The sequence below is a fragment of the Oncorhynchus mykiss genome, chromosome 6 (genome assembly GCF_057628025.1).
Source record: "Oncorhynchus mykiss isolate SJ-2025 chromosome 6, ASM5762802v1, whole genome shotgun sequence".
NCBI classification, from domain to species: Eukaryota; Metazoa; Chordata; class Actinopteri; order Salmoniformes; family Salmonidae; genus Oncorhynchus; species Oncorhynchus mykiss.
This window is the reverse complement of record NC_143027.1, coordinates 30,243,921-30,269,715: the sequence shown is the minus strand read 5'-3', so window position 1 is coordinate 30,269,715 and position 25,795 is coordinate 30,243,921. Positions and strand designations below refer to the sequence as shown.

Below are 25,795 nucleotides of genomic sequence, written 5' to 3'. Positions count from 1 at the left end.
CAGACACACACAGAAGCCGGGAAAGCCAACTGCATTATTTAAGCAGGTTGACATTTATTGGGATGGCTCATGTACTGGAGGCAGCTCTGCAGGGTAGTCACTAGCCGGCAAAGCCACAAAGTCATAAAATCTGATTTTAAACCTAACCCTAACCTTAACCACACTGCTAACCTTATACCTAACCCTAACCTTAAATTAAGACCAAAAAACACATTCTTGTTTTCATGAATTCTTAGGATATATAGTCAATTTTGACTTTGCGGCTGGCCCATGTAGTGGAAATTGCTCCGCTCTGTCTCCAGGACACGATTCATCCCAATCAACCTGCCTGCATTAATGTGAGTGATAGCAGCACAAAGTGATGGGAGTAGGGAGAGTAGGGAGAGAAAAGGCAGGAGAAGGAGCCGTCCTCTGTCAGGTATGACAGGTAGCAGAGCTCTACTCCAGCATTGACTGAAGGAACCTGTCAACAAACACACGAGGGATCAACAGCACCATTTCCTCTGGCAGAGACTTTCCTGGACCAGCCCACATGGCCCAGCTACGTCATAATGGTGTACTAACTTACAATAGTAGTGTGGGGGCATGGGGGTTGTAAACCGGAGATCAAACAGACCACCCGTGAACAGCCCTGTGAATCGTAAAGGAGGAACCAGAGGAGGTACAGTACTTTTCATGGGGAGGGACGGGGATGGTGGGGGGGGGGGGGGGGGGTCGCTGGATTTGAGGCCTCTCTGTGGTTTGGTAGAATATAGAGCTAAGCACCTCTCGCTCAAGGTGGCTCGCATGTAATTTGGAGAAATTTGGAGTGTTGAGCTGACCGAGGAGAAAATGTGTAAGAGGAGTAGAGACAGAGAGAGGGTAAGAGAAGAGAAAGGATATGAATGACGGGGAGAGAAGGAGAGGTGGGAGGCAAAATACATTAGTAGTTAATGGTGGGATAGGATGACAGAGGGAGAGAGAGGAATGAAGCAAAAAGAGAGAGTCGGTCATGCCTAAAAATGGGCAGACAAGAGTAGGGTGGGAAAGGTTCAGTCATTCCTCACATTCCTGCTGACTCAGGAGGAGAGAGAAATCAGCTAAAGACAGGCACTGGGACAGACAGGCAGACCGACCGACAGGCAGGCAGGCAGGCAGGCAGGCAGGCAGGCCTACACAGATGACACATGGGCTGGAAGCATGGCCAGAGAAGGAGAGGGTCGAGGGTGCAGAAAGAAGAGGAGTAAATTAAAAACACACTGTCACAGACAGCTCTCCCTTTCTGCACAACTGAGCTTATTGCTGCATGAATGCCATGATTTGATTACATGTCCCATTATGCTGCCAAGTTGTTAACCGAGATTTTGTGATCGATTTCTTGTGATTAGAGATGTATTTATACATGTTTCAGATAACAGAGAAAGCGCCTGGAGCCTGGGAGAAAAATGTGAGACAAAAGGTGAGAGGTAGTCTAGCTAGAGAATGAATCAAGCACACCAAGTCCTCCACCACACGCTGCCTGTGTGGGAGGGAGGTCATCAAATACTTCCAAATTACATCCATTTCTGATGATGATCAGTTTAAAAAAACAAGACCAATATGAAGAATGCCATAAAAAAAGGTTATTAATCCGATGAACAGAGAATGCGATGGACTGCAGATTGACAGTGGTCCGGCTGGCATTACCAGCTGCCCAGATGAATTAGCCCAATCCTGCCCAACACAAACAGACAGACAGGGATTAAGATCACAAGGTGATGGTACAAGATGAAACATAATCCACAACTTGTGATCATCAGGACTCTGACCTTTCCCCCATGCCCACAGCACTTACAGCTAACAGCATCAGGTGGGTTCCAAACAGCCTCCAACTGGCCAGTAAATTGACAAGCTTAACCTAACATCAACCCTGATTGGTCCAGACATGCGGGGGCGAGGATATTACTGTCTGTTGGCAGCAGGCCGATGACTGGGCTGGTACAGGAAGGTTGAATAATGATAAAGCAAATAAAACACACCTTTCACTTGGGCGTCTGCCAAAAAAAACACAATAACTGTTGCAGAACCAGACATGGAAACACACACAGAGTTCTTTGACTTTTGACCCCTAGAGGTGTATAACCCATATACAGGGAACCCACTGTAGTGGAATATGGCAGGAGAGAAGGGAGAATCAAAGAAGGAAAGTATTGAACAGGTCCACAGTTCAGAACCTGCTCCAACGTGCATTTATCAAACTGAACCGCTGTTGCTTCCGGGTTACCAACCGTCACTTTGGTCAAACCAAACAATACTGATGGAGAAGGCAGCGTTTCCTGAGCCAAGGCACTATGCTCACAGGACTGAATGTTCTGTAGCCAGCACTGAGCTCTCTGCTGGACCAAGAGCACTCCGCTCTACCGGATTGTTCTGTCCTGAGCACCGTGACACTGGTGGGAAGGGAAGGAAGCCAAAATGCTATGTCACAGTTCACGACATCCGGAGGAAATGTGCATGAGTCAAGTACAAGAGATTAGCAATGGCTCACACACAGTAGAAAGCTACAGTAAACATCATTAGAACGTCAGCACGCTGAGTCACAACAGAGAGAGACATGTTATGACACAACCAGTCTCTCAGGAAACTGAACTGTGGCCTTGGTGGAGTCTCCTGATTCAGGTGGTTAGGGGTAGGGTTTGGGCACGAGGAGTGATGCGTTAGGAAACAGGGGGGGGTCGCAGACAGGAGAGAAGAGGGTGACGAAGATGGGCAGGCAGCCAATCATGTGATAGCCAGTGGATTCTACCATGCAGCCTCGAAGTCAGGTTATTGAAGTAGCAAACAAATGACATTTCAACGCTTTTCATTTCCTCCATCAAACCTCTGAAGTTATGAGCAAAGTTGGGAACCCTGTTTGAATGGCCCACAGGAAACTTGCCAAATGACTCTGTAAATATACTGTGGTAAACACTAGGAAAAGAAACAGACAATCCTAATTTTTCATAAGAAACCTCGTTAAGGCACGCAGCCCTCTGTGAGTCAACTTCCTGTAGATTAACAACACACCAAATAAATAAATCTCCATGGAATTAAAACTCCCAAATTGTCCATAAAGGCATTCAGCTGTGGCTCAATCAATAACGGTCAAATAGAGGGTGATTATGGTGCACCAGAGCCCGCTCATAATGCCCACCAGCTGGGGAAAGGCTCCAAAGGATGCCCAGCACCCAGCCCATGCCAGTCTCTGCCTGTGGTGAAACTACAGTAGGAAAAACAAACCAGAGCATCTACATACCACCACAACGTGAAAGACATAGTCAGGAGTTAGGACTGAATGTTCTACACTTATGTTCAGTGCAGTCTGTGTCTTAACCAAAAGACATATAGCCCTGCTCTGGTCCCTCTCCCTGTAGGCTGACGGCCAGGCAAGCAGACCGACAAAGACACAGTGTCTCACTGCTGTGAGTCAGGGCAGAGGAGGACCAGCCACCAGCCTCTCCATGGTACTGAGTGACTCACAATCACACGGCCTGAGCAACGTCATGCTGCTTCTCCACTCCAGTCTCTAGCTACATCACAGCCTACGTCTGGCAGGAATCCCCCTCTCCTCCTCTTCCTCCTCCCACAACGGTCTCAGAGCACAACAGATCCTCAGGCTGTGCCGTTAACCTTTTGACTGACAGAGGGTGTTTGTAAATGAAAAAGTATTTCTCATTTACAGTTCAACTGTTTTTACTTAGTTAATTTGACAGGTATATCAAAATGAGTGTTTAGGGTGGGAACCCTGACGGGCAGCCAGCAAGAGCTCAAGTGAGTACGGCTGCAAAAACATTAAAAACAAATGATGAAAAATGTGTGCGGGTGTTTGTGTGTATGGTGGAGGGGGTGTAATAACTTCCAGCATGGGGGTTAGAGTGCAGCCAAAGCAGCAGATCGGATCATTGCTTTAGAATCCAGTGTTAGCCCAGAATCAGTTTGTCCTTATAAGGCCACAGGACACTCGAAGAGAGTCAGAGCCTGAGCAGATTACCAGCTGCCACTAAGGAAGCCAGCCTGGCACAAGCCAAGAGATAGAAAGAAACAAACAAACAAATAAACAAACAAACAAGAGGAGAGAGTGATCGAGACAACAGAGATAAACAACATATATAACGGGGGGGCCTTGGTTGTCCTGCTCTCCAACATCATGTTATTACCTTGGCATCCCTCCACTAGCCATCGACAGTCATAAAAGAGAACAAAGTCCATCATAAAAGACAGGTAAAACCTTATGAACCATTCCCTGATGCCACTAGCAAACAACTCAAGTCATACATACAGTACCACACCCAAAACAAAGGCCTCTAATATGTTTCCCGAAGAATCCAGGGTCAGATTGCACCTCACTATACTGTGCAGCCATTGTCTGGAGAGGGGGAAGACAGAGCAAGAAAGAGAGATGAGATATGAAAGAGGGAGGGAAAACAGATCCTCTTCATGCAGGCCTGTGTTGTCAGGGAAGTTCCACGCAAGCAGGAAAATATCCCACCTCAGAGCTACATGGCAGGACAGTCTAGAGGGCCAGGCCAGGAGGAACAGTGTTGTGTGTGTGTGTGTGTGTGTGTGTGTGTGTGTGTGTGTGTGTGTGGGTGTGAGAGGAGGGTACAGGATATGAAGGAAAGCCCTACGGGAGAGTAATGACGCACTGAGAGAGGATTGGAGACCTCATGCTATTGTGTGATCTGTACTCGGGCCTGATCATGCTGGGTGTGTTAGGGTCCAAAGTACAGTCACACGTTCTGGTAGTGTTGCATGTGCAGGTAGTCAATCATTAGCGAGGCACACCGACATGAGCGTTGACGTGAGGTCAGTGCCCCCAGCTGCACTGTAGGTTCAGTCCTACAGCGAGGGCATCTTCAAAGGTCCAATGCAACCCTTTCAATAGAAAGTTACACCCCCTTGAACTGTTTCTTGTGTTACAAAGTGGCATTGAAATAGATGACATTGTAATTGATGGCCATTAATCTACACAAAACACTGCATAATGTCAAAGTGAAAAGAAAATCAAAATCAAAAAATCAAATGAATTACCTAAAATATAGTTGTTGCATAAGCATTGACCTCCTTTGTTTAGGCAAACCCTAAATTAAAGTAGAATTTGGCTTAACAAATCACATAATAAGTTATATGGACTCACTCAGTGTGAAATAATAGGGATTGTCCCCCATACATGTACATACAACATCTGTAAGGACCCTTAGTCAAGTATTGAATTTCAAGCACAGACCAGGGAGCTTTTCGAAAGCCTCATAAAGAAGAGCAGTGATTGGTAGATGGGTAACAATAACAAATCAGACATTGAATACATATTTAAGCATGGTCAAGTTAATAATGATGTGGTGGATGATGTATTACCACCCAGACACATGATGCAGTAGTCTGTTTGAACTGAGCTACAGGACAGAAAGGTAACCTGCTTAGGGAGAACTGAGGATGGATCAACAACATTGTAGTGACTCCACAATAATGACCTGAACGACAGAGTGAAAAGAAGACTACAAATATACAGAATAAAAATGTTCCAAAACATGCATATGCAAGCAACAAGGTGCTACAGTAATACCGCAAAGAAAACATGGCAAAGGAATACACTTTCTGGCCTAAATGCAAAGCCTTCTGTTTGGGGCAAATCCAACACATCACTGAGTCTCCTTATTTTTCAAGCATGGTGGTGGCTGAGTTTTTCGGGATGAAAGAAATGGATGGAGCTAAGCAACCTGCTTTAGTGTGCTTTACACCAGTCACTGGGAGAGGAATTTTCCATTCAGCAGGACAATAACCTACAACACAAAGCCAAATCTACACTGGAGTTGCTTACCAAGAAGACAGTGAATGTTCCTAATTAGCCGAGTTACAGTTTTGACTTAAATCTGCTTGAACATATAGTATATGGCAAGATATGAAAATTGCTGTTCAGCCATGATCCCCAACACCTTGACAGAGCTTGTAGAATTTTGAAAAGGAAATAGGCAAATATTTCACAATACAGGTGTGCAAATCTCTCACGAGACTTACACAAGAAGACTCTGCTGTAAATGCTGCCAAAGGTGTTTATTACGTTTTAACTCAGGGAGTTATATATACACAAAGGTATGTGGACACCTCTTCAAATTAGTGGATTTGGCTATTTCAGCCACACCCGTTGCTGACAGGTGTATAAAATCGAGCACACAGTAATGCAATCTCCATAGACAAACATTGGCAGTAGAATGGTCTTACTGAAGAGCTCAGTGACTTTCAACATGGCACCGTCATAAGATGCCACGTTTTCAACAAGTCAGTTCATCAAATTTCTGCCCTGCTAGAGCTGCCCCGGTCAACTGTAAGTGTTGTTATTGTGAAGTGGAAACATCTAGGAGCAACAACGGCTCAGTCGCAAAGTGGTAGACCACACAAGCTAACAGAATGGGACCGCCGAGTGCTGAAGTGCGTAGCACGTAACAAGTGTGTCCTCGGTTCCAACACTCACTATCGAGTTCCAAACTGCCTCAGGAAGCAACGTCAGCACAATAACTGTTCGTCTGGAGCTTTGGTTTGCTCGGTTTCCATGGCCTGAGATCAACATGTGCAATGCCACGCATCAACTGGAGTGCTGTAAAGCTTGCCACCATTGGACTCTGGAGCAGTGGAAATGCGTTCTCTGGAGTGATGAATCACGCTCCACCACTTGGCAGTCTGACGGACGAATACCTGCCCCAAGGCATAGTGCCAATTGTAATATTTGGTGGAGGAGGAATAATGGTCTGGGTCTGTTTTTCATGGGTCGGACTAGGCCCCTTAGTTCCAGTGAAGGGAAATCTTGATGATACAGCGCACAATGACATTCTAGACGATTCTGTGCTTCCAACTTTGTGGCAACAGTTTGGGGAAGGCATTTCCTGTTTCAGCATGACAATGCCCCCATGCACAAAGCGAGGTCCATACAGAAATTGTTTGTCAAGATCGGTGTGGAAAAACTTAACTGGCATGCACAGAGCCCTGACCTCAACCCCATCGAACACCTTTGGGATTAATTGGAATGCCGACTGCTAGCCAGGCCTATGTGCCCGCAGCAATGTTCCAAAATCTAGCGGAAAGCCTTCCCAGAAGAGTGGAAGCTGTTATAGCAGCAAAGGAGAGACCAACTGCACATGAATGCCCATGATTTTGGAATGAGATGTTCGACAAGCATTTGTCCACATACCTTTGGTCATGTAGTGTATATTAGGTTATTTTTTTAATTAATATTCTAATTATAGAATTTGTCTTCCACTTTGACATTAGTATTTTGTGTAGATAGTTGACAAAAAAAAAGACAATAAAATCCATTTTAATACCACTTTGTAAAACAATAAAATGTGAAGAAATCCAAGGGGGGTGTAGAATTTCTAAATACTGTACGTCCAATGAAAACATGGTTCACGTGATCTGGACCAACTCTCTAAAAAAGATGGCTCCTCTCACCAGCCTCCTCTGGTGTACAGGCAAACTAAGAGAGTTCAAGGATACACGGTTCTATTCCATGCCATATCCCCATCCCTACAAACCTCAGTCATTTTCACATTCACTGTCCTCTCCCTCAGTCTTCTGCACCTCCCTCCTTGATTTCAACCATCTCTTTATTTTTAACATAAAATCTTGATATCGCATCCTCATTTTCCTCCCTCAAATATCACACTAGCATTCATTGTCCAGTCCAATATCCGCTATATATCCTTATCCAATTCCTCCCCCAAGTAAAGACATTTCAGACCTGCCTAGTTTGTCTTCGATATCTATTCATCTTCACCGGTGTCAATCTTCTGCCTCCCACTCAAAATCACCATGTTCTCGGTTTCCATTTGCTTTGTTGCTATCGCATTCTTCTGACCATTATCTCCATACCTGATCTTAAACGTATTGTGCAGCACATAAGAGGGGAGTTCACGTTGACGTGATCTGAAACGTATTGCCAAGTTCACAACCACACAGCTTAGAGCAACGTATTAATGCTGTCATCATGCCTTTACATTAGAGGAGTGGACAGGCACAAAAGAAAGGGAGAGGACCCCTCATCTTTGTAAAGAACGTCATTGTACACCACGTCACATTAGCTTTCTAAGCTGGCCTGGTTCTTAACTCTTGCTGACATTGTCCACTCTAAAGTCCCAGAACACGGCAACTTGGACCAACTGGAGCATGATGGGTAGCTCTGCACGACTGGCTTGTTTGTCTTAATCAGGGAGGCAACAGAGGGAAGTACCATGGGATGGAACACAGAGATTGTAGCACACTGGGAGGTTCTAGAACTGGAACATGGTGATCAGCTGGATGCATAAACCCAGTGAGTCCAGCCTCCTCCTCTCCTCCACCGCAACATGGACAGGAGCAGAGAGTGGCAGGCAGACAGAAAAAAAAACACAATCTACAAATCAGCTGTGTTTATTTTGGGAGCGCCACCATTTTAAACACTGTAACAAGGAAAGCAAAATATCAACATCCGCTCGAGGACATCTTTGGTGGATCTCAGGAAATGCCTCTATCCTGAGGGATTCCAGACAGGAAGGCTAAAACCACAGTTATGTGCTTTCACTCTCTCCCTGTCTGTAAATAACTAGCCTGTCTGTCCGGTTTGTTTTTAGTTTTGACTATGGCTTCTTTTGCAAAAGTATTTTCATGTTAATACGTTATGCTTGACATTGGTTATGGCAAGTGAGGGTAGAGACCATGACATCACTATGTGTGTGGTGTGTCACAGGGGTTCTTTACAGGCCTGTCTGATATACAGCTCCTGGTGGAAGAGAGGAGAGCTGCTAAGGAGCTATAGCCAAAGATTATCCTAGAAGTGATGAAAAGAGACAAGATAATGTAATAGAGGACAGGGGAGAGTTCTGCATCCATCATAATTTCCCCCCACAAATGCAATAAGTTTCCAGGCTGGCTGGGCATGGAGTGTCAGGGCTGTCATTGCCAGGCTGAGGGCAGCTGGGGGACCAGCAGTCACTGACAACGGCTGGCTGAGGGTTGTCACACAGGACTCTAAATATCTGTTGAATGTCCCCACTGGGATCACAACACCTGCTCCATGAATCTGACGCAGGTATTTGCCAGAGAAAGCAGAAGACAGACATTATTTCCAAACTCAACACCCCCAAAGCGTGAAGTCAGACTGGGAACACTGGGCCAAACCAGATCCCTATCCATTCGTCTAGGAGAAGAAGATCCCTTATCCAGAGCTTTCCGTTTGACTGGGTGTTGCTGCAGACAAGCAGGGAGCAGCCCCCAAAGCCCTGCCTGCTGCTTCACTTTATAGAGCCAGACCAGACCAGGGCTGAGCCCTGACAGTGGAATATATCTAAGACTAAGATATAGTGCTAACTAACCTATCAATTAGGACTTAAAAGCTTGTTTGACACCCCTCTCTCAAGAGGGATTATACATATGTTTTATCATTACATGCCGTTATGCATTGGCCACTTACAGATGTGGTTCAGGTTAAGAGTCTTGCAGAAGAGAGCAGCTGTGTAGAGGTCTCTCTTGCTTTTCAACCTGCAGCTTTCTGGATGTCCTCCCTTTAGTCTGTCAACACTGCACCGAACTGCAGCAAGCATAGTCAGACTGGGAGGAACACATACACACAGATATCCAGAGCACCGAGAGACAGGTAGTGAAAGGGACCAAAGCCTCAATTTATCGCTCAAGCCTTGTCTTTTCCTGTTACCTCTCCAGGAACTGCAGGACAAATGGGTAACATAACTTATTATGTTGCCAATATACAAAGAACTTCATGTACACTTATGGTTTACAAGGAGTCACGATTTACAAATAGAATATTTGACTGAATGTCATGGTATTTTGTTTCAATTTATACATAAGTCTACAGCACATAGTATATTTAATAAATGAAACTAAACATCCATACTATATTTACTCAAAGCGATTGTTCTTGTATCAAACATTGTGCAATACAATGGACTAAAAATAACCCACACTATAAATATAGCCTATCTCAAAGTTCATTGCATTTTTTCTCACCACTTCTGAGCCAAAAATACTATTTTAAGCACTTGGCAGAGACAGAAATGTCCCATCTTATCAAATAAATATGCTCTGCCTCATCTCCCTGGCTTTGGTTCCAGTGCGTTCTAACGTTATAGTCAGAGCGTATGTACGACTCCACCACCACACTGCTGTCAGTCAATGACGTGATACACTGTTGTCAGTTAAGTAGTGGGACAAAGCATTGTGGCTGTCACACAATGACAACACAGTCATTGGGCATTGTCTGATGTAAGACAGTGGCCACTAGGTAGAGAATACATTTGTTCTACTTGAGAATCGGAATACTAATAGAGGCGCTCTGTCCAACATAAAGTGACTAGTAACGCCTGAGAATGACAACAGGTCCAGTGGAGAATCAGGTCTGCCGTCTGAACTCTGCTCACATAATTTACAGCTTTGCTCGCTCTGGGTGAGAAAAACACCAGCCATAAAATGTTCTAAACAGCCATAGAGGTCAAAGGTAATTTCAGCTACTAATCAGCAGTTGTTTGGGTTGTTGTAAACTAAGACTCGATGGTTTCTGCTCGGACACTACCTGGAATCCTATCGGCTCGCGCATGCGTGTCAGCCTGGAGATGTGACAGTATCTGTAAGGCAGGCAGCAGCTTGAATCCGGGGCCTACATGGAAAACACGGGAGTATTAACTACACCATCTTCCCTCAGCCTCTCACAGCCCCTCAGAAGGGAAACCAGGGCAGGGCTGGTTTTCTTGATGCCTCAAAAGGTTGGCTTCAGTCAAAAATGAATTTATATCCTTCCAATGCCAGTGTGCTGTAACCAAAATCTTGGCCTCTGAATGTAACAGACTTACTGCGAAAGACAAACATGAAAACAGAATACCCACTTTTATCTAAAACATATATAAATAATTACTGACTTTATAATTCTGTGTAATTCTTCCAATTTTCTCTGATGATGGAGCTGGCATTTCCGAGCAGGCCTCTTGGGACCTGAGGACATGGGACTGGTGTGTGAGTCTCCAAAACAAACCCATTCCTTCTCTCCACTCTTTACCTCCCAAGCCCCTGTCAATACAGAAGGGTCCAGAGAGCCATAAACCTCCAGCCCAGGGGTCCCATATATCGCTGGACCTGAACCACACAGTGTAATTACTCTATTTTTAACATGTGAATCTCTCGCTGGAGAGAAAGGGTGGGTCACAGAGCCTGCAAGCCCAGTCACAAATCACCATGCAGGACATCCTACACGGCTGATCAGCCCACATGGCGCCTGGGACAGAGAGACCTCATATCAATCATGTCTATCAGAGGGTTGGGTTAACAGCGGAAAGACACATTTCAGTTGAACGCATTCAGTTGTACAACTGACTAGGTATCCCCCTTTTCCTTCCCTTTATCCAGTGATGAAAAATGCATCACGGTCAAAAAACACAATACAGATTAATACGCTTTTCACGCTACTGAGCAAAACAGAACCGAGCTGTATTGGACTGGCCTGGTTAGGTATGGTAGGGGGCTGTATTGGACTGGCCTGGTTAGGTAGGGTAGGGGGCTGTATTGGACTGGCCTGGTTAGGTAGGGTAGGGGGCTGTATTGGACTGGCCTGGTTAGGCGTCTCCCATAGTTGCTGGATTTATGCTGGCAAGGACAATGTGAAAATAAAATCTAATAGCCCTGTATTGTAAATTTGGCACTAGAGACACAGAAGGTGCCATCTTAACACCAACATCAGTTCAAAGGGAAAGTTGAGCTCAGTGCCCAAGCTTGTACACTAACTTCAGAGAGAAGATATAAAAGGTTTGTTAACCAGATGATCACCTGCACACACAGGCTAGAGCACAGAAGGAAGGAGGGAGAGAGTAACCGCTGCAGGGTCAAAGCATCGCAGAAAGAGTGGGTAGGCTGCTTGACGCCAGAGATCTGTCAGACTGTCAATCTCATGTGAGTGAGCAGGTGCGCCCTGCCTCCTGTGCTGATGTGACAAAGCAGCCCCTGGCAAGAGGGAGGGGATTGCAGCACTGACAGTACCCCTGTCTAAAACACCTGCGGGCTGGCCCATCCTACAGGTCTGTCACATTGGCTCACAGTTTAGAGCATAATGACTAACAATCATCATACACAGCTAACCAGCTTAACTGAAAAACTGGGTCACTATTTATCTAATATCATGGGTTATTATATACCCATTTCCCAGCCGCGTGGAAAGGTTCAAATAAAAAGTTGCGCGTGCGGCTTGTCGTCAGAAACATCTTTGTTTTGATACAATCAAATGCAACTTTAAATGGCAGTTTAAGCAAATTAACATATAAATGGGTGTTATAGATCTATCATTCTCATTGGGGTGGCAGGTAGCCAAGTGGTGAGAGCGTTGGTCCAGTAACCGAAAGGTTGCTGGATCGAATCCCCGAGCTGACAAGGTAAAACTCTGTCATTCTGCCCCTGAACAAAAGGTAGTTGACCCACTGATCCCTGGTAGGACATCATTGTAAATAAGAATTTGATCTTAACTGACTTCCCTAGTTAAAAAAAGGTTACATTAAAAAAAGCAAGTCCAAGAAGCAGTTGATCTGTTCTATCTCCACTATTTCTATGCTACCCTTTCTTAAGTTTAGTTTTTGTGTTTGTACACCAGCTTCAAACAGCTCAAATTACAATATTTTGGATTATGGAAAATATTTTTCAGTGGTTTAAAATAGTACAATGATTCTCTACACTATACTTGCTTGTATTGGTCACAGAAAACTGAAATTATGTGAACTATTCAAATTTTTGAAACCAGGAAATGGCGGAGCAATTTTTGCAAAGTGCATCTTTAAGTTTGTTAAGGTCCTGACTTTAGCATTAGCTATCCTGCTACAGAGCTTTTTGGTGCCGGGATGCGCACATCACTCGAAAGTGACACTTGCTTGTAATCAAAAAATGGTTCTATGGGGACGCATGGCGGAAAAAAACATGTCTGTTTCCCAATTTTCTTAAACAGCTTCCTTTTTTCTTTCCTTTGGGGCAGCTAATCATGAAAGACATTGCAATAACAAGTTTAGCGTTTCCCCCCTGCTGCTTTCATAAATATTTCAGATCAGCACAAACACTCAGGTCAGAAATAAAAAATGACTCCATGTTCATTTATGAGTATTAGGGGACATATTTTCAAAGGAATCTTGACTCTAGCAATTGTCACTGCTCTGTGACCATGTCCTTCTTTTTCTGCATTTCACACTAGACATGTACTTAAGCTTTCGGAACCAGCCTCCAGTAGTTTGGTGTCAAAAAGCCAGAGAAGACACCAACTGATGATTGTGTGTGTGTTCAAGGAGTCCAACTGAAAAGATTTTTCCTGGTTGCTGTGGAGGGGAACAAATGAGCAATATACCAGCAGGCAGGCAGCTGGCAGTGGACTGAATGGAAGAGTATTCATGAGATTAGTACCGTTAGGGAGACCACCATATGACCTCCTTGCTGTTTAGTTCATTAAGCACAGCAGTGTGTGTGTATGAGGTTATTCCAAATGTGTTTTTGTAGCAACCACACCCCAGACTCCACAGTGCCTGTTGTAAATATAGGCCAATCACAGTTTTACCGTTAAATTCTTGTCAATGGCTTTTTTTAAGCATCTTCCTGAGTAGCAACAGGTTACAAATCCTATGTTCACAAACTGCTACCCTGCTGCTGGCGTCTTTTAAAAAAAAAGTTGGATGCTGTGGGCCATCTTTTATTGGGAGAGAAAAAAATTCAGCTGAAGAAAAGAAAAAACATTTGGCGCCATTCATCCTTCTCTCCAACAGCAGGGCCAAATCAGATCAGACCTCCATATAAACAACTCAACTGGAGCAATAAGCCCCAAACAGCCTTTTGTTTCCTTTGGAGATGATTCTTCCATGGAAAAAAGTGACACTTAAAACATCAAGCATCTTTGTAGAGCTCAGGGGGGGCTGGGAGCTCTGCGACCCTTGTTTGTGGTCACATCTGAGATGAGGGGGGGGACAACGGGAGCCATGGGGGACAGGCACCAGTGAAGGCCTAACTTAGTCCCATACATACTGCACTGGAGTCTGGTGAGAGACATAGAATTCCATTCTTTGTTATTATGTGATTATAATGGCCAGTATCAGCCTAAATACACCAAATGTATCTACTACACTGAACAAAAACATAAATGCAACATGCAACAATTTCAAATATTTTACTGAGTTAAAGTTCATATAATGAAATCAGTCAAATTGAAATAAATTCATTAGGCCTTAATCTATGGATTTCACTAGGAGTACAGATCTGTCACCAACAGATGCATACCTTAAAAAAAAGGTATCACCATTTGCCTCATGCAACGAGACATCTCCTTCGCATAGAGTTGATCAGGCTGTTGATTGTGGCCTGTGGAATATTGTCCCACTCCTCTTCAATATCTGTGCAAAGTTGCTGGATATTGGTGGGAACTGGAACATACTGTCGTACACGTCATTCTAGAGCATCCCAAACATGCTCAATGGGTGACATGTCTGGTGAGTATGCAGGCCATGGAAGGGCCATTTTCAGGCTTCCAGGAATTGTGTACAGATCCTTGCAACATGGGACCGTGCATTATCATGCTGGAACATAAGGTGATGACAGTGGAAGAATGGCATAACAATGGGCCTCAGGATCTCATCATGGTATCTCTGTGCATTCAAATTGCCATCGATAAAATGCAATTGTGTTCGTTGTCCGTAGCTTATGCCTTCCCATTCTATAACCCCAAAGCCACCATGGGACACTCTGTTCACAACGTTAACATCGGAAAACTGCTCGCCCACACGCTGTCTGCCATCTGTCCGGTACAGTTGAAACCAGGATTCATCCATGAAGAGCACACTTCAGCATGCCAGTGGCCATCGGAGGTTAGCATTTGCCCACTGAAGTTGGTTACGACACAGAACTACAGTCAGGTCAAGACCCTGGTGAGTACGACGAGCATGCAGATGAGCTTCCCTTAGACGGTTTATGACAGTTTGTGCCGAAATTCTTCTGTTGTGCAAGCCCACAGTTTTATCAACTGTCCGGGTGTCTTGTCAAAGACCATCCCGCAGGTGAAGAAGCCGGATGCATCCTGGACTGGCGTGGTTACACTTGGTCTGTGGTTGTGAGGCCGGGTTGAACGTACTGCCACATTTTCTAAAACGACATTGGAGGCAGCTTATGGTAGATACATTAACATTACATTATATGGCAAAAGCTCTGGTGCACATTCCTGAAGTCAGCATGCCAATTGCACGCTCCCTCAAACCTTGAGACATCTGTGGGATTGTGCTGCATGACAAAACTGCACATTTTAGTGGCCTTTTATTGTCCCCAGCACAAGGTGCACCTGTGTAATGATCATTCTGTTTAATCATCTTGTTGATATGACACACCTGACAGGTGGATGGGTTATCTTGGCAAAGGACAAATTCTCAGTAACAAAGTTGTGCACAACATTTGAGAGAAATAAACTTTTTGTGCGTATGGAACATTTGTGGGATATTTTATTTCAGCTCATGAAACATGGGACCAGCACTTTACCTGTTGGGTTTATATTTTTGTTCAGTCGATATTGTATATTTCTTAGGGTATATTTTCCTTCACTGTCAGTCTACTTTCGTTCTACTGGCTCATGGGTTTACATTTGTATAGGAAAGTTCCTCCAATTCCTCCTCTGCTGTGGTTTGATCAACATTTTGTAAACCTCCAATCTTCTTCCCATCCTGGAAAATACATACGCCTTTCATTTGGGAAATATGGTCAGTGACGCGGGAAGTGTGGAAGTGCGAAGAGGAAAAACGATTAAAGCTACAGATGTGCATATTCCCATCCCTAACTATTCCATATATAGTCCATACTGAATTCAGATCATTTTCAAGCTGAGGACATTAAAGAACGTCACGAGAGGGAATATTATGTTAGTCCTGTTTACATTCTGCCAGATTCCTGCCTGTGGTAAAAGTTTGCCCTCTCGAGATTTACGAGGATAAAGTAACACAGTCCCTGCTTAGACAATACCTCCCATGTGATATTTCTGAAGGGGATTCATGAGTCACGGCATTCAGGAAAATATATCAAATAAGCCTCAGCAGGTCAACAAATCATCACACCCCTATCCGCCTCTGCACAAACAGCTTGCATTCCTCTACCAAAATGAGCCATTTTAACAGTGCAAATCATGCTATTTTAAGATGGCCTTTTTGCTTTTTCATGTAGACAGACTGTGTTTGTATCTGAACACCAATTCTTGGGAAAGTGGCCTATAAGGATAACAACCCTGAGCATTATTTCTTGCCACAAAAGGAGAACTTGAGCCTCATCTGATAGCTGGCCAGCTAATCAAACGGACCTCAGCTAGCCCAGATGTTAAGTGTTTTACCAGCACTAGACAAGGCAGGGATTCTCTCTTTTTCAGCAGTATCAGATGTCACTGGGGGATTATTACCAGTGACTTAGATACTGATATGACTGATGTAATTTTGTGTTCCTCGAATACATGCTGGAAATAGAGCAGTTATACCATCCTCATTCCAAGGTGTAATGGTCCTCAACAACACGAGTGTGGCTTGTGGAAGTGTGTACAGTAGTTGGTTTTATGGTGGTATGTGTGTGGGAGATACAGAGTAAGAGTGTCTGATAAGGCCCAGGTGACTAATACATCTCCAATGAACACACAGACAGGTGTTATGAGGCATAAGACACTAATGTTACGGCAGTTTCCTTAAAGGCCCAATGCAGCGATTTTCATATCAATATCACATATTTTCTGGGAAACAATTAAGTAATTTACTGTAACAGATTTCCATTAAAAAAATAATAAATAGGCAAAAATTGCTTTTTAGCAAAACACTTTTTCAAGCAAGACATTTGCAAGGAATGTCAGGGTGGTTTGAGTGGGGAGGGGAAAGCTGAAAACTATTGGCAGAGAGGTTTGGAACTCTTTCTTATTGGTCTATTAACCAATTTATCGCATGGTGATGTCACCATGAAAAGCCGGAACTCTCTCCCATGCAAACCTGCTGATACAATCTGTGTAGATTGTATTTTCAACCAGCAACTATCAGAAAATAACACACTTTGACAGTTGGTGTCATCAGCTGTTGTACAATATCATATGAAACAGGAAAACTGAATGCTGACTGCTCTGGGCCTTTAAGTAAACACCATTAAGCCCTGTCTCTAGGTGTCCTGTCCATCAGCATTTCTGTCTGGAAGATTTTATGACTAAGCCTGTTGAGCAACATTGTCTGTCATGTCACCTCCACCACAACTGGGATTTTAAAAAGGTACCGTCTGTTAGTGTTCAGCAAGGCAATACCAATCTGGCTAAAATACTTCTAAATGGGTGTCTAGACTCATTTAGAAGTATTTAGAACCAGGTGTCTAGAACCAGTAGCTCAAACTGCTACAAATACGTGCACCCTAAGGGGTCAAGGGGTGCATTGAGGAATGTGTGTGCTCATCAAAACAGTTCAAAATTCCCAAGCACTACTACGTGCTCAAACTACTGTTAGTCTATAGAAAATTAGAATAATTGGGATGCCATTAACATGTAGGCTAGGATCTACCATACATCAAGCATAGACCTACACTGTCGTCTGAAAATGTTGAGACTCACCTTAATCTCCAAAGGTAAATTGTAGCCCATTTACATTCATCTTTAAGAAAACAATGTTTGAAAAAATATATATAAAACAATAAAAATGCAGAATTGGGTGTCAGAGACTTATTTTTATAATTCTATATTGTCTGGGACTCTGGGGCTTTCTGGACATACTGGTTAAAGGCCTGCTGTCATTTCACACCAGAACATTCACTGTCTTCTTGGTAAGCAACTCCAGTGTAGATGTGGCCTTGTGTTTTAGGTTATTGTCCTGCTGAAAGGTGAATTCATCTCCTAGTGTCTGGTGGAAAGCAGACTGAAGCAGGTTTCCTCTAGGATTTTGCCTTTGCTTAACTCCATTCCATTTTTAACCTGAAAAAGTCCCCAGTCCTTAACAATTACAAGCATACCCATAACATGTTGCAGCCACCACTCTACTTGAACATATGGAGAGTGGTACTCAGTAATGTGTTGTATTTGCCACAAACATTACACTTTGTATTCTGAACAAAGTTGCAGTATTGATTTAATGCCTTGTTTCAAACAGGATGCATGTTTTGGAAATGTTTATTTTGTAAAGGCTTCCTTCTTTTCAAATTGTCAATTAGGTTAGTATTGTTGAGTAACTTCAATGTTCAATGTCCTCAGTTTCTCCCATCACAGCCATTAAACTGTAATTGTTTTAAAGTCATTGGGCCTCATGGTGAAATCCCTGAGCAGTTCCCTTCCTCTCCGGCAAATGAATTAGGAAGGATGCCTTTACCTATGTATTACTGGGTGTATCGATACACCATCCAAAGTATAATTAATAACTTGCTCAAAGGGATATTCAATGTTTTCTTTTTTAACCATCTATCAATATGAAATTTACTGCTCGACTTTACAGATAATTGCATGTGTGGGGTACAGAGATGAGGTAGTAATTCAAAAATCATGTTAAAACACTATTATTACATACAGTCCATGCAACTTGTCACTTGTTAAGCAAATGTTTACCCCTGAACTTGTTTAGGCTTGCCATAACAAAGGGGTTCAATACTTATTGACTCAAGACATTTCAGTAAACATTTCAAAAAACATAATTCCACTTAGACATTATGGAGTATTGTGTGTATACCAGCGACAAAATCTAAATTTAATCAATTTTAAATACAGACTAACGCAACAAAAAGTCAAGGGGTGTGAATACCTTCTTGAAGGCACTGTATTGGACTGCATAATTGCATAGGTGGCATAATTATGTACACTGTACAGCCTTACCCCATTTTATGGGTGCACACTCCATAGGATTCAGCCTACTCAGTGACACCCACAGAATACAACTCCATGGAATAGCGTTTGCACAAATATTAGCATCATAGTTCTTATTGCAGAACTAACTATGCAAATCAGTGCCCCAGTCAACATTCATATTGGACTGTACAGCCTTACACCATTTTATGTGTGCACACTCAATAGGCATCAGCCTACTCAGTGAAACCCAGAAAACACAACGCTGAAGAGTGCACACAAATATTAGCATCATAGCCCTTATTGCGGGACTTTGACACCACTGTGACGTGAGCCACATTAGCTAATGGCAATTCCACTGGAACAGAATGATGCTGGGAATCTGATTATATGCCAAACCAAAACAAAAGTTAAACAAATCGTACAACTCGATGCACAAGGATGACTTTTAATGTTACATTTTTTAATTAAAAACGGTGCAGATGCTAAGTTTGGTAACAGAATGACAGCACAAACCGTCACATGGATGAATCCCGGAACATACTCAAGTCTGTGCTAGCAAAACAGTCCTGTAGCTTAGAATCCGCTTCATCGGACCACTTCCGTATTGAGCGTGTCACTGGTACTTCCTGTTTGAGTTTTTGCATGTAACCAGAAATCAGGCGGATATTTATGGTCAGATTTGCCAAAGGGAGGGCGAGGGAGAGCCTTGTACGCATTTGTGTGTGTGGAGTGAAGGTGATCAAGAGTTGTGTCGCATATAGCTGCACCAATGACATGCTGGTCAAATTTTATCAAACGGATTTCAGTTCCCCTGCATTAAAATCACAGGCCAAGAGAAGCACCCAGTCAAGTACAAGGGTGGAGTGAAAACCTGCAAACTCTCGCCCCTCCTTGGAATGAGTTTGACTCAGGAGGTAAATAGACAGCTACGAAAAACATGACAATTCTTGGTAAATAGTATGGTCTGCAGCTTATCATTAGGTATTCTAACTTAGACGAGCAAAAACTCGAGACTTCCTTAACATTAGATTGCGCACCAGCTGTTAACAAAGAGATACACCCCTCCCCCTTCCAGAGGCTGCTGTCCGGTCGAGACAAGACATGAAAAAAACAGGGATGTATATTATCCCATGTCCTTGTTCAGCCACAACTCAGAAAAACAGAATATTACAGTTCTTCAGGTCCTGTTGACAAGATAGTCTCAAGCAGAGCTCGTCCAGTTAGTCCTCTAATGACTGTACGTTCGCCAATAGAACAGTGGGTAGAGGCAGTTTTTTTGCTCGCCAACATAGTCACATCAGGATGCCGGCTCATTTGCATCTCGTGCGCCGTTGTTTTCTCTTTAGAGTCTTGGATATTAGGGCCTGGTAAGCAGAACGTCCAGAGCTGCCGACAAGTAGAAATTGTAATCCAAGTCGAGGTTAGTGATCACTGTTCTGATGTCCAGAAGCTGTTTTTGGTCATAGGAAATGATGACGGAGACATTATGTTAAAAAAAAAAAAAAAAAGTTAGGCTCAGCATAAATTCTTCTTATTGTTTTAAATAGAGTAAAACGGCTGCTATCCACTGCAGCGCCATCTTATACTAGCTAGCCTGCAACGAAACATCCTGGAGTAACTCAAACTGCGCATGTTATGTTTCAATTGTCACGTGCACAGTGAAATGTCTTTCTCGCTTGCTATTTCCCAACACTGTAATTTATAGTACTATAAAAAATAAAAGAAGTAAAGAAGAACAAAAACACAAGAAATATAAATAAGAACATGAGAATGTAAGCTAGCTATATACAGGGACAATGCCAATACCATATTTACAATGTGCCGGGATACTGGAGTGGTAGGGTTAAATATGTATGGTCAGAGCAAACATTTGAAATAAAAAAAGAGTCAATGCAGACCGTGCGTGTAGCCATTTTGTTAGCCATTTAGCAGTCTTATGGCTCGGGGATAGAAAGCTGTTCGGGAGCCTCTTGGTATCATGGCGGCTCCAGTAACGCTTGCGGAACAGCGAGAACAGTCTATGGGATTGGGTGGCTGGAGTCAATGAGACGCCATCTCAACCGACTTCATTTGGTTTCAATGCGATGTTGAGTCTTCACATAGCAATAATTGGTGTCACGTGATCGATGGCTTTGTCCATTCATATATACCAGGGGTACTCAACTCTTACCCTACGAGTTCCAGATCCTGCTGGTTTTCTATTCTACCTGTTAATTAAATTGCACCCACCTGGTGTCCCAAGACTAAATCAGTCCCTGATTAGAGTGGAACTGGATTTGAGGTCCAGGGTTGAGTTCGAGGGATACTGTTGAAGTCGGAAATTTACATAGACTTAGGTTGGAGTCATTAAAACTCGTTTTTCAACCACTCCACACATTTCTTGTGAACAAACTATAGTTTGGGCAAGTCGGTTAGGACATCTACTTTGTGCATGACACGTAATTTTTCCAACAATTGTTTACAGATTATTTCACTGTATCACAATTCCAGTGAGTCAGATGTTTATGTACACTAAATTGACTATGCCTTTAAACAGCTAGGAAAATTCCAGAAAATGATGTCATGGCTTTAGAAGCTTCTGATAGGCTAATTGATATAATTTGAGTCAATTGGAGCTGCACCTGTGGATGTATTTCAAGGCCTACCTTCAAACTCAGTGCTTCTGCTTGACATCATGGGAAAATTCATAGAAATCAGGCAAGACCTCAGGAAAAACAATTGTAGACCTCCACAAGTCTGGTTCATCCTTGGGAGCAATTTACAAACACCTGAAGGTACCACGTTCATCTGTATAAACAATAGTACGCAAGTATAAACACCATGGGACCACGCAGCCGTCATACCACTCAGGAAGGAGACGCATTCTGTCTTCTAGAGATGAACGTACTTTGGTGTGAAAAGTGCAAATCAATCCCAGAACTTGTGAAAATGCTGGAGGAAACAGGTACAAAAGTATCTATATCCACAGAAAAATGAGTCCCATATCGACATAACCTGAAAGGCCGCTCAGCAAGGAAGAAGCCACTGCTCAAACTGTCATAAAAAAGCCAGACTACGGTTTGCAACTGCAGATGGGCACACAGACCTTACTTTCTGAAGAAATATCCTCTGGTCTGATGAGACAAAAATACAACTGTTTGGCTATAATGACCATCGTTATGTTTGGAGGAAACCGGGGGAGGCTTGCAATCCAAAGAAAACCATCCCAACCGTGAAGCACAGGGGTGGCAGCATCATGTTGTGGGGGTGCTTTGCTGCAAGAGGGACTGGTGCACTTCACAAAATAGATGGCATCATGAGGAAGTAAAATGATGTAGATATATTGAAGCAACATCAAGACATCAGTCAGGAAGTTAAAGCTTGGTCTCAAATGGGTCTTCCACATAGACAATGACCAAGCATACATCCAGGGTTGTTGCAAAATGGCTTAAGGACAACAAAGTCAAGGTATGAGTGTTAGAGTCACCTTTAGTAGTGATTACAGCTGGAAGTCTCTGGCTAAGTCTCGAAGAGCTTTGCACACCTGGATTGTACAATATTTGCACATTCTTTTAAAAATGATTCACGCTCTGTCGAGTTGGATGTTGATCATTACTACGCAGCCATTTTCAAGAATTGCCATTGATTGTCAAGCCGATTTAAGTCAAAACTGTAACTAGGCTACTCAGAAACTCCAGCTTTGTGTTTTAGGTTATTCTCCTGCTACTCTGTTTTAAAGTCACCATTGGCTACATGGTGAAATCCCTGAGTGGTGTCCTTACTCTGGGAAGGACGCCTGTATCTTTGTAGTGACTGGGTGTATTGTTAACTTCACCTTGCTCAAAGCGATAGTCAATGTCATTTTTTTTACCAATAGGTGCCGTTCTTTGCGAGGCAATGTAAAACCTCCCTTTTCTTTGTGGATTAATCGGTGTTTAAAATGCACTGCTTGATTGAGGGACCTTACAATTTACTGTATTTGTGTGGTACAGAGATGAGGTAGTTATTCAAAAATCATGTTAACACCATTATTGCACACAGTGAGTCCATGCAACTTAATAAAAATGTTGTCATAATTGCACTTTCATAGTATGGGGGTAGTGTGTGTAGGCCAGTGGCACAAAATCTAAATGTAATCAATATTACATTCAGCCTAATTATTCCCCAATGCAATTATGCAGTCTACATCCAGTGTGATTTCAATGTTCTGTTTATTGTAAAATGAATTGGATTCCAATTTAAATTGTAACATTACAATGTATAATTCTAGTCCAAATATGGCATGATTACACTATTTGTATCCGTTTGCATCACTTAATGCGTGACTTATTTTGAAGGCAAATCGCAGATTCCACTATTGTGGCTAATCATTGTCGCTCCCTTTTCATAGGTACTGGGGAGAACCTGAGATTCCATGCCCAATTATTCTCAGGTGTGTAAAAAAACTTTCATATTAGCCTCTAGTAAAGTGTAATATGTGCCGAGGCACACACAATATAAATAAAGCAGTATTTATTTCACACCATACTCACCAGATTCCGAAGCGACGGTTCATCCAAAGTCGAATACCTTTCAGCAGACATTTTCAGTCTTTAGGCTACAATGACAGGTGAACGGTAAATAGCGCTAACTCAAAGACGAACAAAAAGCCGGCTTTTGTTTTGGAAACGTCCTTCAAACAAATAACTGACCTATCAATGTAATAACGTAGGCCAGTAGCATACAAATGCTGGCAACAATTATATCCCAAAAGAAGATCCAAGTCCCCTTTTGACGTGTCGGAATTGATGCTCCACCTGCTCGAATCGGAGTTTCTTCAAAGCAACTTTACAAATAATTTATGAGTCTGATCACAATGAAAACCCCTGCCTCAAAATAACGTGTGGATTATGTCAATAAAAAATTATTGGAGTGATTTAGAGATTAAAAACATATTTAAAAACCTCAACTCTATCTGGCTTCCTTCACTTTTCTCTCACTCCTAAATTCTTTTTGAATAAACGAACCAGAGTTTGAATACAGAATCCCACTAGATTTGATGTCTGCCCCGCCCCTGAAATACTCATCGACCAATTGAATAACATATTCAAAACCGCGGCCCTTCGTGGGTACTCAAGATGTAGCTATTACAGTCAATAAGTAATACACGTAATTAAGTTCAGAAAAAAAAAATAGGCCAAGAGGACAAAAATATTTAGATAAACAGTATCATTAGGTTGCCTTCATTAGATACAATGTATTTTATAAATATTATCTAACAATTTTGAAATCCAATATCTACTAGATATGGTCAATAAAGTAGGCTATAATAAATTTGGCTTGGAAAATATTGTTTCGCCTAAACGTGATGGTATCGTTGGCTATATATCATGTGAACCTCATGAACCTCTTTCGTAGACATTCAGGTGCTGAATTGTTTCAAAGGCAGAAATAGATGAGTAGACTCTGCCCACCAGTGAACAATATGTGAACTACCAGAAGGCAACGCTTAACAAAAATATAAACACAACATGTAAAGTGTTGGTCCCATGTTGTATGAGCTGAAATAAAATATCCTAGAAATTATCCATATGTACTAAAAGCTTTTCAAATTTTTCACACAAATATTTACATCCCTGTTAGAGAGCTTTTCTTTGCCAAAATAATCCATACACTTGACAGGTGTGGCATATCAAGAAGCTGATTGAACAGCATGATCAATACACAGGTGCACCTTGTGCTGGGGACAATAGAAGACAACTCTAAAATGTTTTGTTTTTTTTCACACAGCACAACGCCTCAGATGTCTATAGTTTTGAGGGAGCGTGCAATTGGCTTGCTGACTGTGGAAATGTTCACCAGAGCTGTTGCCTGAGAATAGAATGTTCATTTATCTACCATATGCCGCCTCCGTCATTTTAGGGAATTTGGCACTATGTCCAACCGGCCTCACAACCGCAGATCACGTGTTTGGCATCGTGTGAACGGGGGATACCTAGTCAGTTGTACAACAATGCCTTCAACTGAAATGTGTCTTCCGCATTTAACCCAACCCCTCTGAATCAGAAGTGCGGGGAGTTGCCTTAAATCGACATCCACGTCTTCGGCGCCCGGGGAACAGTGGATTGACTGCCTTGCTCGGGGGCAACGACAGCTTTTTGGTCACTGGCCTAATGCTATAACCACTAGGCTACAGTGCACCACATGTAGGTGGGGTTATGGTATTGGCAGGCATAAGCTATGGACAACAAACACAATTGCATTTTATCAATGGCAATTTGAATGCAGAGAGATACCATGACGAGATCCTGAGGCCCATTGTGTCATTCATCTGCCATCACCTCATGTTTCAGCATAATGCATGATCCCATGTCACAAGGATCTGTACACAATTCCACTTATTCCATGGCCTGCATACTCACCAGACATGTCACCCATAGAGTATGTTTGGGATGCTCTGGATCGACAGCGTTTTCCAGTTCCCGCCAATTTCCAGCAACTTCGCACAGCCATTGAAGAGTGGGACAACATTCCACAGGCCACAATCAACAGCCTGATCAACACTACGCGAAGCAGATGTGGTCACACCAGATACTGACTGATTCTGATCCATACCCCTACCCTTTTATTTGTTAAGATATGTGGCCAACAGATGCATATCTGTATTCTCAGTCATATACAATCCATAGATTAGAGCCTAATGAATTTATTTCAACTGACTGATTTCCTTATGAACTCAGTCAAATCTTTGAAATAGTTGCATGTTATATTATATTTTTGTTCAGTATAATTCAGATGTTTAACCTATTGAATGAGGGATACAGCCAACACTGAACTGAAGAAATGAATGCCAATGGTCTGCAAATTATACTTTTACAGGTGGGGAAAATAGAGGACCATTGACCAAGTACTAATTTTGAATCTCTGCAAATCTCACTCTCTGGTCATACTGCAGTAACCAATGTGATATGTGTAGGTGATATGTGTAGGTTTCAAAGCATTTTAGCCTATTACAATTCTAGGATGGCC

At 42.8% G+C, this 25,795-nt stretch overlaps 1 protein-coding gene across 6 annotated transcripts in view; it reads right to left on the bottom strand.

Moving 5' to 3' along the window:
• Positions 1–23,941, bottom strand: part of LOC110526722 (smoothelin) — an 88,501-nt gene extending 64,560 nt beyond the window's left edge. For all 6 annotated transcript variants that reach the window (XR_016496616.1, XR_016496617.1, XM_090237558.1 and 3 more), the window contains exon 1: positions 23,320–23,941. Coding sequence is in view for 4 of the 6 variants with exons in the window: in XM_090237558.1 (XP_090093684.1) it covers positions 23,320–23,370 (51 nt within the window). In the remaining 2 variants the exon portion in view is untranslated. The remainder of the gene's footprint in view (positions 1–23,319) is intronic.
• Positions 23,942–25,795: the final 1,854 nt, after the last annotated feature.